The sequence below is a fragment of the Equus przewalskii genome, chromosome 14, assembly GCF_037783145.1.
Source record: "Equus przewalskii isolate Varuska chromosome 14, EquPr2, whole genome shotgun sequence".
NCBI lineage: Eukaryota > Metazoa > Chordata > Mammalia > Perissodactyla > Equidae > Equus > Equus przewalskii.
The window spans coordinates 65,352,752-65,372,667 of NC_091844.1; the positions used below are offsets into that span (position 1 = coordinate 65,352,752).

The window sequence follows — 19,916 nt, forward strand, 5'->3', positions numbered from 1 at the left end:
GTGCAGTTCACCTTCTCCCTGAGTTACTGACTCCTGCAGCTGCTCTGTGAAGTACAAGGCCGGGTATTTTTCACATACCCATTTCGCAGATGAGGATACCATCTGGAAGGGATTATGTAACTTGGGCTGATATTCCCTAGCTGGTACCATCAGCACTGGAACCTCAATGTTTCCTCAACAGCATCTTCCCTGTGCTGTGGTTATTTCCTTCTCACTCTTCGAGGTAGCTACTCCCCTCCTACCTGCAAAATGATGGTGTTAAAAGGATGAAAGACTTGAGGTGTGTGAAGAGCTCAGAGGACTAGGAAATCCTTACCAACTTTGTTCATTCCAATGAGGGAACCTCGGTGGATTGACAGCATTCTTACACGTGGGCCTCGATGTTGAACCCATCTCATGACCACTTTCCCTGAGATGGGGAGGGCTCCTACATTTAGTGCTGTTTAGGAAAATCCCGTCTGCCTGCTTTTTGACATAATCCCGGCGAAGAGGTCTGGATTGAGAAATAGTAGGTTATGAACAGACTATTCAGTTGAGGGGCTTTGCCTGGCCCTGGGGCCCTTCCAAATCCTCCCCTCCCTAGGTGCTCCCCAGCCGCAGAGAGAGGGGAGGGCCTGTGGCCACAGCACACCGCCTCCCCAGTCTAACGCTCTGACGAAGCTGGGCTGCTCCTTCTTCCTGAACGTGCCAACACTCCCACTGCTCCACCTCTGACTAAGCTTTTCTTGTCCCCGATGCCTTTCCCCTCCTCTGCACAACCCTGTTCTCTTCAGGGCCTCGCCCACATCTCCCCTAGTCCAGGAAGCTTTTCTGGACTGCATGGCCAGCTAGGATCATTCCTGGCAAGAATTGTCCCTTTGGCCCCGCAGTTTCCTTTTCTAGGTATAGTTAAAACCCAGTGGGGACACCAGTCACCTCCTTGTGGTCATAGAGTATGGTGCTCAGTGTTCGGAAATGATAATAATAAGAAACGAGATGCAGTGCTTGCGGAGGCGATAAGGTTGGAATAGGAGGAAGGCAGGCTCACTTCCTGCCCCTAAAGTAACTGACATTTATTGAGCACCTGTTTTGGGCAGTTTCGAGGGAGAGTTGGAATGGGCCGTAAGCCAAATCCACACCCCACTTAGTTCACCAACCTGGAAGCTCCCCAAACCCCATGGTGTAGGGTTTTTATGGAGCCTTCATCACTTGGAGTAGGCATGATTGATTAAATCATTGGCCATTGGTGACTGAACTCAATCTCCCGTCCCTCTCCTCTCTCTGGGAGTCGGGGGAGAATGGGGAGGGGGAGGGGAGGGGGTAAGCATTGGAGCTGACAGTTCCAAACCTCCAATCACAGGGTTGGTTCCTCCAGTACCAGCCCCATCCCCCAAGAGCCGCCTCATTAGCATAAACTCAGGTATAGTGAAAGAGGCTTATTATGAATAACAAAAGACACTCTTCTCACCCCAATCATTCAGGAAATTACAAGCGTTTTAGAAGCTCTGTGCCATGAACCAGGAACAAAAGCCAAATACATATTTCTTCTTATATCACAACATCAACATCACAGTCTATACCACGTTTTGTTATCCATTCATCTGCTGGTGGACAGTTGGATTGTTTCCACTCTTTTACTCTTAGGAATAACGTGCTGCCGCTCACATTGGTGTACAGGTTTTCATTTGAGTGCCTGCTTTCAGTTCTTTGGGGTATAGACCAAAGAGTGGAATTGCTGGGTCCTGTGGTAATTCAGTGTTTGACCTATCGGCTCGCCCAGGCTGGTGTGTCCCTGCAGGATGTGTTAGGGGGGCTTTGCTTTCCTTGGGCAGCCTTAAGGAACCTGCCAGGCCCTTTCCATCCCCGAAGCCATCTCTGAAAAATGCTGTTTCCACCTCTCTGGCCAGCCTCAGGCCAGGTCCAGGGAGCCCCCTTCTCCTCCTCCCTGCATGTGAGTGCTGCCTGCGGTCCAGCACTCCTCCTAGGGGAGTCATTGGGCCCCAAGATAGAGCTCAACCTCCCAGGCTGAGCTCCAGGGCCCCACCGCAGTCTGACTTAAAGCTTTTATATCAGAAGATGAGTCAGACAGACCCCCAACTGTGGTCGCACTCTGCATCTCAGGGGGCTGCAGCAGCTTCCGTGGGCTACAGAGGTTTTCACCAGACCCTGACCCTTGATAAAGGTTGGTTACGCTGAGACATAGACATCCCCTTCGGGACAGGGAGTGTGGGCACGTGTCAGCCTGTGTTACCTCGTGTCGTTATGTGTGTCTTCTCTCACAGTAAAATGTGATTTAATCGTAAGTGGAAGTGGAAATCTTAAGCTGTAATTGGAGTTTGGGATTTTCAAAAATAGAAAGAGATAAGAAAGAGGCTGGGCTTGAGCCGGCAGAAACTGTTCTCAGCTGGTGTTTTCCACATGGAAAATCTCCTCCATTTCCCTTCCCTTCAATTACATGATGATACTTGAAACAAGCCCCAAGTTGGTTTTTATTCTTTTAGCAGAGGCTTCTTTTTTCCTCCTCCTTATCTACATATTTCTTTAGTAGGGAAAAAGATTTTAAGAAATTGGAATTGCTGTAGCATTTGGTAAATTGATACAAACCATGGCTAACATATGCTTCAAAGCCCTCTCACATGCTTTGTTTCTTCCAAAAGGCCTGTTAGAAAGGCAGGACAGTTTCGCAAATCATAATTTGTCTTCACTTTACAGATGAAGAAACAGAATTCCTCAGTGTGTGTTGATTTACTTAAGGTCACGTGCACTGGATGGTAGACCCAGAACTAGAACCAGGTCTCCTGTCATAGCATCTCCTCCCCGAGGACCCCCTCCTGCTCCCCCACCCCTCCCTCTAACCTTGCTTAGGGAGCCTAGTGTCATCCTCTACTGCCTGTCCACCTCCCTCCTTAGACTGTGAGGTCTTATTCATCTTGGTACCACCACAATTCCTAACCCAGAGTAGGTGCTCAGGAATGCTGGTTGAGGAAATAAGTGAATGATCCTCTCTAGGAACTTTTTGATTGCCCATTCACATGTGGTTTTAATTATTTGAATGGGTAGAGAAAGGAGAGGTGTGAATGCAGAGGTGATTGACAGCCGTTGGCTCTCAGTGGAGGGGCGGGGCTCGGACCTGGATTTGTGTAGGGGAGGGGAGAAGAGGTATAGTCCTGGATCTGCCAGGGATTCCACTAGCTGCCTCCTGGAGCCTACCTGTGGACCTAGCCTGAAAGATACAGCCTCCTGGGGCACACAGGTGAGGACCTGTGATGGGTCTGGGTGTCTTTATGGCTGGCAAGTCCTTCTATCCTCAAGCCTATAGGAGGAGAGGCCATCTTTCTCAGCTGTAGTTGACCCACTTGCTTTGCTGCCAGCTATTGACACAGTGTCCTCAGAGGAAGTTAATAGACGCCCTCTCTTAGCCAACGCCCATTGAACACCTGCTGCCCCCCAGGCTCTGGACTGGGACTGAGGGATACAGAAGTGGAGCAAATACTGACCCCCAGGGTCACTCAGAGAGGTTTGTGTCCTGGCTTTAATGAGCCATTTATAAAGTCTCCTGCAGCCCCTTTTCAAGGTCATGGGTCCATCCAGCACTTAGCCCCAAACACCCCTCACTACCTGTCTGGTCTCCATGACTTCAAGCAGATACCACAACTGAGTTGTGACAGGAAACCCTCAGAACTTATAGGGAGGGTACACCAAAGCCTGTTGCAACCCTGGAGACAGAGCCCATGGTGGCTTCTGAGGAAGCCTGTGGCTGAGGTAGGCAACCAGCAATTTATCTTGCATTTTGGTTTTCATATTAAGGAAAGTTTTTTAAAACCTAGGATTGCAGTTTTGGGGGGTCCCAAAGGCCACCCTCAGGTTCAATAATTCACTTGAAGGACTCGGAATTTAGCAAAGCTGTCACACACATAGTTACTGTTTATTACAGCAAAAGGACACAAATCAAAACCAGCAACGGGAAAAGGTAAATAGAGAGAGTTCCAGGCACGAGTGTCCAGTTGTCTTCTCCCCGTGGTGTACAGACAGCACTTACTTCTCCCAGAAAGGATGTATAGCAACACATGTAGAGTATCACAACACAGGGAAGCCTCCCAAGCTTTGGTGTCCAGAGTTTTTGTGGGGGGTCAGTCATATAGACATGGCTGATCACCCCCATGGTCTCCACGCCCTTCCAGAGGTCAAGTTGAGTTGGAACCACATGGCCCAGGGCCCTCGCTGTAAATCACATTGTTAGCATAGACTCTCTGGTATAGCCCAAGGCTCCCAGGTAAACAGAGACACTCCTATAGGCAGGACATTCTGAGGGCTTAGAAGTTACCTCCCAGAAGCTGGGCAAGGGCCAAACATATCTTTGGGCAAGGTTAATCCTTTACTGCACAAGGGTCTGCATAAGGACTTAGTGAAGCTACAGAGGCCCCGAAACTCAGCAAGCAAAGGCAAAATGAGGACTTTATCAGAAGGTCCATCTCTGGACTTCTGAGAACATTTCAGAAGTCAAGTCACAAGAATGTCTTTGGGATGTGTCCATGGGTAAGTATTGACGTAGAGGACTGTATATATGTGCGCAGTGTGTAGACACACAGAGACACACGATGACAATGGCGAAGAGGAGCCCCAGCGAACTGTGACAGCTGGGTAAGTGCTGTGTTGACTGTGAAGGAAACATCTGTGCACATCCCAGAGGTAGAAGCAATGCATTGAAAATGAGCATTTCTTTCCACGTGGTCCAGTTGGCTTCCAAGGCACCTTGTCACTGTCAGGATGAGTCACACGTGGAGGCTGAGGGCCAAATTAAGTCTGTGAACATAAAAGCAGGCACTCTGTGAATCTGAGCTTAAAATAAGAAGACAGCCTCATTTGGGAGAGAAATTGAACCAGGAAATTAAATGGCTGTAAGGAGAGGTGGGGGTTCCTGCCTGTGCTGTCCAGGAGTAGTAGGTGCAGAGGATTGGAAAAGTGGTCCTGCCTGGTTTGCCCAGACCTGTTGGCTCTCCCAGCCTGCTTGATTCCCATTTGGCTATCCAGTCTCCATGTTCACAGCTTGTTTATACTGCCCACCAGGGCATGCCAGGTACAGGGGTGTTCACTCAGAATTAGGGAACATTTTTAAAATATATGCAATGCCTTGATGGGCCCCAAGAACTGGTGAATTTGTCTTGCAGATTTTGAAAATGTTCCCTGGACTTTGATGCCTGTAGACAGGGTGGCCTGGGGGAAGTCGCAAGCAATGAGGCTAGAAAGTGGATGCAGACCTATTTTTTATGGTCTTGGATGGCAGGCTAAGGAGTTTGAACCTTATCTTCCAGGCAATTCAAGTTTTTAGCTGTTGAGCTGCAGAGTGAGATTTGTGTCTCAGAAAGACAACTTTGTCAGCTGCCTGTAGGATGAAAGGGAAAAGGTGAGGTGGGGTGGGAAAGACTAGGGGTCCATTGCAGTACTCCAGGTGTGAGGGGGAAAGGAGGGCAGGATTCATTCAGAAGAGTGGTTTCAGAGTTAGAATCGGCAGCATTGATCCGGGTGATGGACAGAGGTGAAGCTTCTTAATTTAGGGCTTGGGAGGAAGCGGGAAATGCAATGGTTCTGTTCACAGAAATAGGGGACCGAGGGGAAGGAGCGTGTTTGGGAAGACGCTGATGAAGCCGCCACCAAAAGGCTGGGTGAAATCCACATGGAGGTGGCCAATCGCATCCTGGATCCAAGTCTGGCAGGGAGGAAGGAGGGCAGGGCTGGAGGCCCTGATTTGTGTGTACACAGGTGGCAACTGAAGTGAGGAATCTCTGGAGATGCTATTAATCAACTTGCCTATGAACCACAAGCACAGAATGAAAGTATTTGGAAATTCCAAGAGGTCCCCTCTGTGGGTGTGTGGCTTTGCTTCTTGGGTGGACAGGCTTGAGGTCACCTTCCGGCTGACTGTATCCTGAGAGCCCACTGATGGTGAAGGACGTCTAGAGCCCCTTTCTTCTTAATTTCACCTTTTGGGGTGCAGTGCTCTCCAGCCAGCCTCCACTTTGTCTCCACGATGCTTAGATGGCCACTGAGGCTGAGAAGGCCCCCAGGGGTCAGAGAAAGGCTCTTAGTATTTTAGGCATCAGAACTAGAGAGGTCACAGCATCCAGTGCCCTCAGTTTATAGATGAGAAATTTGAGATCCAGAGATGAACGTGCTTGGCCAAGGCCACAAAACCAGTCTCTGGCACTAGAAGGGCGAGACTCTGCCAAGCCCCCTGATTCCCGGCCTGGCTCCTCGACTCTGAACACTGAGCACAGGGTCTGTTGTTTTACAGGATTACACGCGCGTGGTGTGCCCTGTGATTGATATCATCAACCTGGACAACTTCAACTACATCGAGTCGGCCACAGAGCTCAGAGGGGGTGAGTGGGGCTAACGCCTTCTCCCCAGTAAGGAATTTCTTTTTCTCCTTGTCATTGCTTTCAAGGCGGAAAGTGAGGAAAAGTCTCTTGGTGGTTTGTCTGGAACGTCCAGTCCTGCATCCTGCAGTGTCAGTGGCTCCAGAGTGACCCTTATCACTTAGACTGTGAATGGAAGGGCCCAGGGAGTGGGCAGGACCTTCCCAGCCCCCACAGCTCTGGCTCAACACAGAACTCACTCCAGGACCTGAGAATGTGAGGAAAGCAGGGACGCCTGGCTCTGTGGGGCCTGGATTGTTCTGGTACCTCAGCAGTAGGCACCACACTCTCCTCAAGGCCCACCACAGCTCTCTGCCCAGGGCTGGTGCTGTCCGCACCCCAAGACTGATTAGAGGTGATTCAGCCCCTCACAAACCTCCTGCTTACACCTTCCCGAGGCTCCTGGCCAAGGTACACATCCCATAACTGTCTATCTTTTCCTCCTTGGGCCCTCCTCTTGGGGTCTGTCTGATCTCACGGTTTATCCTCTGCCCTTTATTCTCTAACTCACCTGGGAGAGAAGGCCCAGAGAGGCAGTAGGAGGTAGAGAAAGAGAAGGAAAGGTAAAGTCTGCAGCCCTGTTGCTGATCAACCTAGTGAGACCCATTATCCCTGGGACCAGCTTCCCTGGGAAACTAGGCACATTCTTGAACTTCTAGCAAAGGGACAGAATGAGCAAGCTCTGCAGATAGATCTGAGAGACTAAATCAACCGAGTGGGTGCTGTGTTCCAGGGTTTGACTGGAGCCTCCACTTTCAATGGGAGCAGCTCTCCCCAGAGCAGAAGGCTCAGCGCCTGGACCCTGCTGAACCCATCAGGTAAGTCAGGGCAGGGGTGGCATGGACAGACTCCGTTTGATCCTTCCTACTGTCACATGGTATAAGGAGTCATCCCACATTAGATGCTCAAAAGATTGGGGAGAGACCAAGAGAATGCTTTGCCAGGCCAGCTCTATTTTTGCCCTTATTTTAGGAGGTTTCTGTCTGCATGGAGACTTCTGCTAAGGGGATGGGGGCCTGGTAGAGGCCAGTGCTGAGGATTTTGCCCAGTGTATTCCACCCACACGGATGCCGTGATGTACTTATGCTTCCTGCTAAACATTGGAGGGTCCCACATGGTCCATTTTGAGCCTCTGACAAGGGAAAGATGGTCCCTTAGGGGCAGGAGCAGAGCCCCTGGCTCTTGGATGTCAGGATTGAGCCCAGGAAAGTTGAGTCAGCCATTGCTGTAAGGGGAGGCTGCTATCAAGGCATGGCCACTGCTACTTGTTAACAAACAACTCTGTTCTATTCTGTGCAAGAACATGATGGTGGCATCAACTCTGCGTTGCTTTCGCAGTTCTGTAGATGGCTTTGTCCCGATCTGCATTCTCTCTTCCACTCCGCATTGTGACTCACAGCACATGGTAGAAAGATGGCTGCCTGGGGTTTGGGGCCTATCTGAGGGCTCAGCATAGAATAGAGCATAGGGGTCCACCTAGTGGGGGAGCCTCTTGTCTCAGCATCAAGAGTGTGTGGCCTCGATGTTCCTGCCTAAGATTGGATGGTAAGCACGTCCCAGATTTGTTGGGAATCTCCAAGCTAAATCATATCTGCCTCAGGTCGGGTGTCAGGAGGATAGGAAGTGCTTGAAGAAGTACAGAGGTCACTGAACTGGGATTTCTCCAGCCAGTACCTTAGGGATTCCCTGAACTCTTCAAGGGCATCTCTGCATCACTGGGGCCTGCCACATATAAATGTTTGAAATCACTTACCTCAAATTGAGAACCGAAGGGCTATGATGAGCTGAATGGTGATGCTCCAGAAAGAGGTGTAGGGATTGAGAAATCTCTACCGTGGGACCTCTGTTTCATCTACCTGCTAGCCCCTCCGCCTTCCTCTAGCCTTCGTGATCTAGAGTGATGCCAAGAGGGAGACTGGAGCCAGATGGCACTCTCGATAATTCCCTTTATTTCTAAAGGGAGAGTAAAACCTTCTTACCATACCTAGCACCATGCAGCTCCTCGGTCACTCACCAATGGCAGCACCTGATGTGAGTATGGTATGGGAAGAGCATCTGCCTGCCTAGACACCTCAAAGCAGTGGGCCAAGTTGACGATAAAGGTAGTGGTGGTGCAGCTGCCTCTGGGTTTTTCCCTTCTCTGTCCCAGGGGTGGGGTTCTCAGGGCAGGTTCTCTTCTCTGCTCATCAGAGAACAAGAGTTTCCCAAGATTAGGCTAGTTCTTGGGGAACAGCAGGGTGTCATGGCAGCAGGAGACCAAGGCTTCTGACCTGCTCCCCGTCAACTAACTGTTTGACATAGGAGAAAACTCCGTTCACCCTCTGGGCCCACTGAATGAGGGGCCAGGGCCCTTAGGGCTTGCCCACCTACCCCAGCCATTGGTTCTTACAGACTCACATCCCTATACTTACCGTGTTATTTGGTTGCACTCTGCTACCCTTGCCTGCCTTCCTCTGTAACCCCTTTTCTTTCCAAGCGGCTTCTCTCAGCAGTTGAAGGTGGGGGAGGTTGGATGGGACCCCAAGAAAAGAAAATGAAGATGAGGGTATATTGGTTTGCTAGGGCTGCTGTAACAAAGTACCACAGACTGAGTGGCTTAAACAACAGAGACATATTGTCTCACAGCTCTGGAGGCTGAAAGTCCAAATCAAGGTGTTGGCAGGATTGGTTCCTTCTGAGGGCTATGCCAGACCTCTCCTCTTGGCTTGCAGATGGCTCTTCTCTCTATGCATGTCTACCTCTGTGGCTAAATGTCCCCTTTTTATATGAAGATTAGTCATATTGGATTGGGGTCCACCCTAATGACCTCATTTTAACTTGATTACCTCTTGATTACCTCTCTCCAAATAAGGTCACATTCTGAGGTACTGGGGTTAGGACCCCAATACATTTTTTAGGGGGACAAAACTAAATCCATTACAGAGGGGAAAAGAGCGAGAGAGAGCCCAGCTTCAAGAAATGGATGTACTGTTAACACGTGCTTGTCAGCCCTTCTCTGCCTACTCAGTGCCCACCATCCCCACTCCCAAGAGTGGAGCTCCCAAGGGAGCTACACTGAGCAGGGCCTGTGGGAGAGGCCAGTGGAGGCTCCCCAGGCTCTCAGGACAGCTGGGGTTCTGAGAGAGTCCCAGCCCCCACAGGAGATGTGCTGATGAGTGACTTAGCTTCTCTGCAAGATAAATGGAAAGTAGAAAATGTATTGGCCCTTCTGAAGAGGAGCAGAAATGGGAAGAAAATGGCCTTGAGTTCTGAATTTCCAGGGAAAAAGAATGTGACAGTGGTCTTCCTGCCCTAACTGATCCTCTTTTCCTTCCAAATGCACAGGACTCCAGTCATAGCTGGAGGGCTCTTCGTGATGAACAAATCCTGGTTCGATTACCTGGGGAAATATGACATGGACATGGACATCTGGGGTGGGGAGAACTTTGGTGAGTTACTGTCTCTGCGTCCTGGGGCTGAGGGGGGGATCTCTGGGTCCTTGGACTGCATGCGCCTGGGATGAGGCCTGGGGAGATGAGGAGTAAGTCACTCCTCTGAGGGAAGGCTGGGTGGGGCACCAGAGGAGTGGTTGCTGAGAGAGCAGAGGTAACAAGGGATTTCTCCATGGACCACATGGATGCTGAGGACAAATGAAGCATGCCCAGGCAGACTGTTAGGGGACAGTTGAGACGCAGAAGCCAGGAAGACTAAGGAGGAACCCCAAGTGTGAGGGCCAGAAGAGACTTGAGCTAGGAGCACTGAACTTGGAAATTTGGAGGTAGAAAGAGAATGAGGATAAGGAGAATGAGGAGCAGGATTGACAGCAACGCCGTGGACATCTGGAGAACATCTGTTGACTGCTCTATGCCTATAGCGCTCAGCACTAGGTGAATGGGGAAGGTCTGGGGCAACTGCTACAGAAACCCTGGGGGTGTCTTGCCCTGTCTCTTAGTGCAGAGAAAGGCTTGGGGATGAAGAGGCTGGGTTACAGGTTCCAAAACTGTGGAAACAGATGGCTAGGTCTGGCCACAGTGGTGCAGGGCTGTGGTTTGCGGCTGTGGGAGAAAGAGCAGTCAGAAACCCATTCCATTGAGCTGATGATGCTGAGTGACCCTCCAGCTTCCTTGGGTATTAAAAGTTTGAGGCAGGGGTGCCTCTTGGTGTTGTTGTGAAAACTCAGTGAGGCAAGTCTGTAAAAATCCTGGCAGCATATGGGCACAATAATGTTAGTTTCCGTTCCTTCCTTTAGCAGGTGAGACCTAAGGGATGACTAGAAGTTAAGCTGCACAAGACAGGGATTTGGGTCCATTTTGTTCACAGCTGTCCCTCTGGTGCTTAGTATAGTGCCTGCCATGAAGGAGGCTTCAGTAACTCTTTGTTAAATAAACCGCAGGAAAAGAAGAATCCCAGAGAGTTGGGGCCCCTTGGCTCTCTGGGCACTGGGGAGCGTGTTTGGCACAGGCTTCTGGAGCAGTGGCGCAAGCCAGGAGAATGATCCATGGGGCTCGTCCTGGCACTTAGCAGTAATCCTGTGCATTGTCCTCTGCCATTGTTTTCTCCTGTCCCTCCCTCCGGAGTATTTTATGGCTTTCTTCCTCAGTCACTAAGAGTTATTTCCTGGAAATTTATGGCTGCTGGCCTGACCCATAGCATCTGTTCTCCCAAACTGGGCAGCATGGAGGAATCCATCAGAAAAGTCTGTCTCCAGGGGCTGGCCCCGTGGCCGAGTGGTTAAGTTTGCGCGCTCCGCTGCAGGCGGCCCAGTGTTTCGTTGGTTCGAATCCTGGGCGCGGACATGGCACTGCTCATCGGACCACGCTGAGGCAGCGTCCCACATGCCACAACTAGAAGAACCCACAACGAAGAATACACAACTATGTACCGGGGGGCTTTGGGGAGAAAAAGGAAAAAATAAAATCTTGAAAAAAAAAAAAAAAAAAAAAAAAGAAAAGTCTGTCTCCTGCCATTTGGGGGCTGGATCAGACACAGCAGAAAAGCCCAACAACCATAAACCAAACCAAGTGCCCTTCTCGGAACCCAATCCTGGAACGCGATGGGGTTATTTGGGGTGGGTTTGATGTTGGATCTGCCTGCATCAGCCTGAGAGAACCTGGAGCCAGGTAGACCCTTGGCCTTCTCAATGGGGATGAGATTTCTCTCTTTCTGGGCAGCCAGCAGATGTCCTGATGAGCACAGTACTTCTCAGGATCCTTAGTGATGTGCTCTAGCCTTTCCTCCCAGCCCCCAAATGAATCCTTTCTGCAGCATATTTGATAGACAGCAGCCATCCAATTGCTGCTCAAATGCTTCTTATGATGATGCATTTGCTGCTTACAGTTCAGCACATTCTGTCATTGAGAATTTTTGTGTTGAATAGTTAGAAAATTCTTCTAAATTGAAGCCCATCTCCCTCCAGCTTCTGTCTGTCAGGACGTGTTCTGTCCTCTTGAACCTCACAGAGTAGATGTGGTCCTTCCTCCATGTGGCAGTGACATTTGGATTGAGGCAGCAAATTATTTTTAATGATAGCACATTTTGGTCCAACCTACCAGAACCTTCTCTTTATTGCAATGTTGACATACATCCACTCAAATCAAGTGGCCGTCTCATCTACTTGGCTTAGGGAAGTAGGCAGGGGCTTCTGGGGAGGTGTGGGAGAGACATTTTACAATCCATCACAAAATTTTAAACCAACAAAATGCTGCAGACAGCTATCACAGGGAACACTTTGTTTTCACCCGTCCCAACATTCCATCGTGTTATGGCCAGCTCCCAGCACTTTGAAAGCCATTTCTGATTTTTTTTTCTTGGCATTTCATATGCCAGAAAATTCAGTGCTTTTTCAATGGTGGCTATATCACGTGGACAGCTTCAATTCTGCAAGTGAGGATAGCGAGGCACCTGAGAACGTGAAGGTGGGAATTTGGAAGAGTCAGTGCTGGATGGGCTGGTGATCAGGGGGTTGATAGGGCTGGAGAGGGATGCTTCAGCTGTGGAGGAGCGGTGGTGCTGAGGGGTGAAGGCAGCTGCATGTCAGAGTGAAGGAATTCCTTCTCCAGGGGTAGCAGGAGGGGCCCCCCCCCGCCGCCCCAACACCCCAACTCACCAAGTCCTGGAGAGCCACTCCCTCAGCATGGTTCCCATCCATCTGCCTCTTTCCACCCCAGGACTCTCCTGAAAGGTCCTCCACCTCTATTCTGCTCCTGTCAAAGCCCTCATCCCACACTCCTGCCACAGCACCCTCTCTGAAATGCAGATCTCTCCCACTCTCCTACCAGTGGCTGCTTCTTGTCCTAAGGACGAGGCCCACGCTCCTCAGCTGGGTCGCTCCTTGGCCTTGTCCGCCTCTCCAGCCTTCAGTGCAGAGGCAGTGACAGAACCTCCTGCACTGCCCGGACTTGCGGACCCTCCACAATGACCTGGCCTCCATTCTCCACCAAGCACTGATTCCACCACAGCTCTGGGGCCACCTCTATGGGGCCTGGGACACCTTCCCTGACTGTCTTCTGCCCACCCACCCCCTTGCTCTGTGCCCCTCAGCACCTGGCTCTCCTCTCCACCTTGACACAGAGCCCTCTTATGTATTTGTGTTTATTCTTCCACGCCTGCTGCCCTCCACCTACTAAACCTGGAGCAGGGCAAGAACCTTCATCCGACTTCTTGACCTCAAGGCCTGGAACAGTGGAAACTGCTCCTAACTGTGTGTTCAAAAGCCAGAAACTGCCTGGGAAGGGGAGTCAGGGTGGGAAGGGCAATATATCTCCAATCTATGAGGCTCCCCTTAAATTAGATCTTATTGCGTTAAACGGAGAAAAGGGACAATGGCAGGTAGAGGTACCTTTCCTTTCCATGAAATGGGATCTCTGTGTGTTCTAGACGTGTTTGCCTGTGTTGCACTGGCTTTATTTCACAGCACAAAAATCTGTGAGATGTTGGAAAAGGCTCTGGCCAGGGCCACCATGACCATGACCATCCTCAGTGGCCCGCTGGCCCTGCCCATCCCGCTTTCCTGCCTTGGCAGCAGCTTCAGCGGCAGCCTGAAAGCCCGCCCCACGCACAGGCACTCACCCAGCCTGACCCTGGGGCCATCGTTCCAGCAAAGTGTTTCTGAGATGAGCTGAATAGTTTTGATAATTACATCTGCAGTACAGCATAGGAACAGGCTTTAGGGAAATGTGGCTTTTAGCCTTTTTTTTTCAGAAGTTGTTTTGCATTAAAATTGGATGCTTAAACTCCAATTTGCATAACACAGGATACGTGTAATATATCTAACACATCTACTCACTTGAAGTGCATCTCACTTTTAGCTTTTGGTCGTTAGAGATAGAAGGAAGCTGTTGCCCCTGTAAGCAGTGTGTATGTGTGTGTGTGTGTGTGTGTGTGTGTGGTGGTGGTGGGATGGGGACTGCACATTTCCAAAAAGGAGGCTTTGGCACATATATGAAGAGTGAGTATGGGATTCCTGGATTTATAACAGGGGATTTCCAAAGCAGAGCAGATACAAAAGCTAGTGCTGAGAAGAGAGATGAAGTGGGGCCCAGAGAGGAGCCACTGTCCCCCAACCCCAGAATGTGGTCAGGGACATCAGGCTGTGTCAGGCTTGGTGTGCGCGTGTGTGTGAACATGGGCTGGGGAATCAGGCCTAAATTTGAATCCTGTAGTCGTCACTAGCTGTGTGTCCTTGGGAAAATTACTTCACCTCACTGAGCCTGTTTCTAAGTCTTTAAAGTAGAGACAATGATCCCTGTGGTAGGGAGAATCCTTCCCCCGCCAAAGATATCCACCCCCTAATCCGGGTGTTAAAGAAAAAATTATTCTGACACTTGGTAAAATGGTAAGGAAGACTTTTCAGGACTATCATAAGTGTGAGGACTCACAATAGTGGAGGCAGATGGGGCTCAACTCTGAATACAAGAGCAAGTGGGGATTTTCAGCCAAGGAGCAGGGTTGGGGGCTGGTGGATGGAAGATCACTGAGAGGGAACATCAAGGGTGGAGGAATCTTGCTAAACTGACCTAAGGATTCTTGCCAGCGTCATCAGATATCAAGGATGAGGGACTCTCTCCAAACTGGCTTAACAAGATTCTTGCTAAAACTGGGCAATGCAGGCCTCACAAGGACAGGGGCCAAGGTAGAGGCCTGGTTGAGAAGAGGGCTTCCAGGAGCCTGACTACAGTTGGGTCAAGGAGAGCAGCTTGTTACCGAGAACCTGTCAGGATGTTACCTTATGTGGCAAGAGGTACTTTGCAGATGGGACTAAGGCTACTAAATCAGTGACCTGAAGGTGGGAGAGTATCCAGGCAGGCCCAGTATAATTACATGAGCCCTTAAAAGCAGAGAACTCTCTCCAGCCAGAGGCAGAAGAGATGGAGCAGAAGTGGGAGAGATTCACAGCAGGAGAGGAACTGGACTGGCCGCTGCTGGTTTGAAGATGGAGTGGGCAGCATGCAAGTAGCTGAGAGAGGCTCTTGGCCTACAGCCAGTGAGGAAAGGGACCCTCAGGCCCACAACCGTGAGGAACTGAGTTCTGCAAACAACCTGAATGAGCTCGGAAGTGGATTCTTCTTCAGAGCCCCCAAAAGGAACATGATGCTGCTGACACCTTGATTTTGGCCTCGTGAGACCCTTAGCAGGGGGCCCAACAACCCCCACACTCGGTCAGTGTGGTAATTTGTAATGGCAGCAATAGCAATGGTTACACTCCCGACATCACGGGGCTGCTGTGAAGATTGATTAGACCACGTGCAGAGCCTCTGCTTCCCCTCAGGCTGCATACGAGCCATGTCAGAATAGGACTACATCCAACATGCTGGAATAGTTGATCCCTCCAAGTTTCTCTTTCGGCCTCACCCTTTCTATGCTCCTTGGCTCAAGATGAGGGCAATGGCCTCATCTGAGAAGAGCATCCAAGTCTGATGAAAAGTCATCTTTTCTCCCAGATGGAGAGCAAAGCGAAGCAGGCCACTGCTCTGTCCCTTGTCTGGGCTACTTTGCTTAATCTCCATGCCCAGGTGAGGTCCCTCGAGGCCCTCCCTTCCTGCTGCTCCCGAACATCCCCAGGTCTCATCGAGTCCCAGCAGAGAGGACACTGGTTGTTCCTTTTCCATGGGGATGATGGAAGGATAAAGGGTGACACCTTGGCATCTGCAGTTGTGTGTCCCTTGGTGACCACGGTGGGCCTGTGGTGACTACTCGGTCAGAAGTTGGGGGCCTGGATGCAGCCTGATTGTCCTAGATGTGTGTGAAACACAGTTCTGCTTACAGACTCAAGGCTGTCTTGTGGGCCAATAAGATTATCTCTACTCAAGTTCATGCATTCATTAAAAAATAATAATAGAGCTTTCTGGCCCAGGAGGCACTAAGAACTTAAACATTATTGAAAAGAAAGCTTCCTGTCGCCACATTTATGTGTAGACTTACAAATAACAACAGCCAGGTGAATGTCTCTGCCCACCACTGTCCACTCTACTCCCTTTGTCCTCAGTAGGTTTCAGCTTGCCCAAAGGTGGAATGGATAATGCTGCTATGTGTGCAATATATGTCTATACAATATATGAGGCTTCATTTAAAACAGGGCTCATTGCATTTAGTGGAGCCCGTGGAGCCCATTTTACTGCTCCCTTTGCCTTTGTTTAGAAACCAGCCTATAAACTGAAATTAGAATCTTGACCAGTCTGGCCAAGCAGTGGCATATGAATTGCTGTGATTTGGTTCCTGGGGAGAAAGCTCTCTCATTTTCCCTGAATTCCTGTCCACCAGTCATGGGTTTTGCAGGTAGACATTGGTTCTGATGAAGGGTGGTGGCCTATGAGGAGACAGAAGAGGTGAGAATGGAGGGTGGAGAGGGCAATTTGCTCTCAAATGTGAATCTGAAGTTTAAAGAAAATAAGATAACAGTGCCCCCAATGAGGGTGGAATAATTACACATCTCCCTGCCTAGAATTCAAAATGGATTTGAGTCTGCATGACATTCATAGCAGGGAGATTATGAGGGCGCTGAGTCAGCAAGAACCACCCCTACGAACTCCCTACATCATCTTTTTGCTCCATCCTCCTTCACTTAAGAAAGTGATGACTTTGCAGGAGCTGCAGACCTGGAGAGCGGAGGGTCTGGGCTGTACCTGGAAGCTCGCTGCCTCACACCTCAGTCTACAGCAATTCTGCTGTACGAGCCCCCGCTGCCTCAGGCCTCAGGATTACAAAACTTTCCAAAGGCTTCAGCAGGTATCTGCCAGTCACTGGGCCAGGCTTATAGTCCTGGACACATAGTTCTGCTGAAGTCAGTGGTGTAGATGAGGGAAGGGCAACTCTGTGTCCTGTCTGTCTGTTTTAAATAGTCCACACTATAGTACCTGTAAATCGTTACACTGATCTACAGACTTCCCAGGTTGCCTCGACTCTGGCAGCAGCACAGCAATGTATGTCAGCCCGCGTGTCTCTGAACATCTCAGTTACGACAGTCTGAACTCTAGAGGAGAGAAACTCCTGCCACATCTCAGAAGGCAGGCTGCTGTGAGCCTCAGCTGGCCTGAAGGAGAACTAAGATGGACCTGTGTCAGGATTGGATGAATGAGTGGATGAGGAAGAAACGTGACAGCTGGCGATAGATTTGTCTCTTGTTGGTCTGAGTGCCCTGAAGTCAGTATCTCTGTATCCACAGCTGTCCTGGCTGATGGTGAGTGTTCACTCCTGAGGGAGGGTGGAATCAGGGCAAGAGCATGAGTTTAGGAGTTGGGGAGAGGTGCTTCGATGGCAAGCTACCCGCCGGCAGTTGTCCTATCAAAACCACTTCTGCATCGTGTAGTAAGAACATCCACAACCACAAGCAGGTTGTTGGCACAACTCAGCTCTCACCTGAGAGAGGACCGAACAAAGCCTTGCCCAGGAGTTAATGAAGAGGTCATTTTTGTCCCATGGCTCATGTTTGCAGAACTGAGATACTCTGAAGTTTTAGGCTAAAGCACCAGGCACAGGAAAATGAGGAGGAGGAAGGGTGGTTTTCGAGGTGGAGGGAGGAGGCAGGCTGCTGCCGGCTGTGGGAGGTGCTGACAGGCGGGCAGGATGCACTGATGCCTCTGATGGTGCCCAGCGCTCCTCGACTGAGTATGAAGAAGCCATTGGAAGTTGGTGCTGGAGCCTGGAGCAGAGCTGGGGCTGGCGGCATGGAGGTGAGTCCTCGGCATCAAGTGAACGTTGGGGTCAGATGAAGAAGCAGTGTCAGGAAGACACTCAGAGACAGAGCCTTGGGGTGAAGAATGCCAGGAGACTGGAAGGAAGGTGGAGAAGGAGCAGGCTCAGGTGACTACTTTCCAAGTTGGGGGGTCTGTGCATGACTGGGCAGAGGGGAGGGGGGTCAGTAGATTCAGAGAGAAGCAAAATGCTGGGCAAAGAGAGCACAGGAAAGAAGCAGTTTGCAGGAGTGTAGGGGGATGGGATTGAGGCCTAGGTTGGAGGGATTCGCTTTGCAAATAAAGAGAGACATATGTCTCATTTGAATACATGAAAGGAAGAGACCATAGCTGAAACGTATGCATATTTTTGGAAGAAAGCTGGCACAAAATTTGTAGGTTATATCAGTAAGCAAGGCCTCCGTCTCTGGTTTTGAGACATGAGAGGTTTTTCCTTTTTGGGAACTAGAGCAGACTGTGTTTTGAGATCCCAGAGAGGAGTTGATTGAGGCACAGTAGACCTTAGACCTGTTAAGGAAGACATCCTGAGCCTAAATGCGCAAAAGTACTACATAACTCCATGGACCACCTCTTCAGCCCCTTGGTGCACTCACTGCAAGCTGGAGAGGTGGGTGCTGGCAGTTGGCTAAGCTCACTCCTACAGACACCAGGCTGGCACACACGATTTCATCAGTGCCCCAGTCACACGCCAGATTGCCAGGTATCATGAACCTTTACAGAGAATCAAAATCTGGAGCGTTGAATCCACGAATTTCAAGTGCCTCCTGTAGCCAAAGAAGGCTGTAAATCGTCTGGGAAGTTGGAAGTGGGCGATGCCATTGGTGTTCGTGTCTTAGTGACTGGCTTCAGAGGAATGTCCTAACTGCTGCAGATCTTTTAACTGCACTTGGAGTTTGCACAGTTATTCTCAGAATTCTATGTCATTTGATGCCGACAGTAATCCTGTGGAGTGCTTTTATGATCTTCGTTTGACGTCTGGGGAAACCCACCCTCAGGGAGTTCCAGCAGGTTTCCTCAGGGACACAGCTAGTAGATTACTGCAGGCTCGGGGCTGCTGACCCCAAAGCCAAGTTCTTCCCGTTCCTCCCCCATCCCTTGTTCTTGTCATCATTCAGTAGCAATCTTGAGAAGAACTTTCTTCATCCTAGAGCACACATTGTCCCCACTCAGGGAAATCTGAGTTTCCTGGGAATGAGCAGTGGCCCATTCGTGACAGCACCTGGGCAGGCAGAGGGGAGATGTGGAGAAGGTGGCAACAGTGGAGTTGGTGTCAAGGAAGCCTTTCCTGCAACTCACTGGCCTTTCCAAGGACACATGGCAGGAGGCAGGAAGATACAGGTAAAGGGTGGATAAGGACAGGTGAGTGAGAAAGCAGGTGAGGATCAGGATGAAGAATTTGTGGTCCAAGCACCTTCTTTGAGAGTTGGGATGAAGGGAGATGCAGAGCAGGAAGTGGGAGGGGCAGTGGATGAGAGAGAGGACCGGTGGTGAAGAAACCTAGCGAGATGGGGCCCAAGGTGATGGAGGGTGCAGGGCACATATGTGGTGGGAAGGTACTGGAATATAGCCTCATTCCCTGCTCATGTGTGGACACCCGGTCTACTTCCACGTGGTCCCTCCCAGGGGCAGTTACCCACGGACATGGATTTTTCCTGACCCAGCCTGTCTTCCTCATACTTGAGTTTGACTACAGAAGCATGGGCCGGGCAGAATTTGGGCACGAATTCCCAGATAGGAAGCTGGCTTTTCCCACCAGCGGCAGACCCAGTGGGGTGCAGGAGGGCAGCCTGCCCTGGGTGCAGTAAGGGGGTACACTGTCTAGAGAGGTTAAAAGCAATAATAAAACTACCTACGGTCATTCTGCTTTTTGTTATCACTCTGTGCTGGCAATTCTACACAGTGGCCATGATAAGCTATGCCCCCCAACCTGTTGGTATTCCACTGCTTCCTCTGGGCCAGCACCACTGCCTCAAGCCTGCCAGTAAGCAGCCCCAGGGGCCTCTGCTTGCTGCACCCCACCCACTTCTCTGAGGTCCCTGCAGCAGCAGCCAACCAGGAAGAAATGGGTATGTGTGCAAAATCCCCGCCCAGGGGAGCACCCCCAGCAACATCTTTGAGGCTTCTAGCATTGTCTGTGGCTGCTCTCAGCTCTTGGTTAATGCTCCAACTTCCTCCTGGGCTACGATTCAGGCGCCCTTTGGTAGAATTGCAGTCTGGGTTTTGGTAGGCGCTCTCCTGGACTTCTTGTCTAAGTATCTCCTGGGAGCTTGATCCTCCTCGTTGCATCCTGGCCATGTCCTTTGCTAGCATGTCAGAGTGCGAAACTCACTACCTCCATTTCAGCCACTTCTAT

At 50.4% G+C, this 19,916-nt stretch overlaps 1 protein-coding gene across 1 annotated transcript in view; it reads left to right on the top strand.

The window, feature by feature from the left end:
* The window catches only part of GALNT14 (polypeptide N-acetylgalactosaminyltransferase 14), a 206,274-nt gene that overhangs the window by 166,854 nt on the left and 19,504 nt on the right, over positions 1–19,916 (top strand). Inside the window, exons 7-9 of the mRNA XM_008514756.2 lie at positions 6,272–6,359; positions 7,129–7,213; positions 9,720–9,823. Of these exons, the coding sequence (XP_008512978.1) occupies positions 6,272–6,359; positions 7,129–7,213; positions 9,720–9,823 (277 nt within the window). The remainder of the gene's footprint in view (positions 1–6,271; positions 6,360–7,128; positions 7,214–9,719; positions 9,824–19,916) is intronic.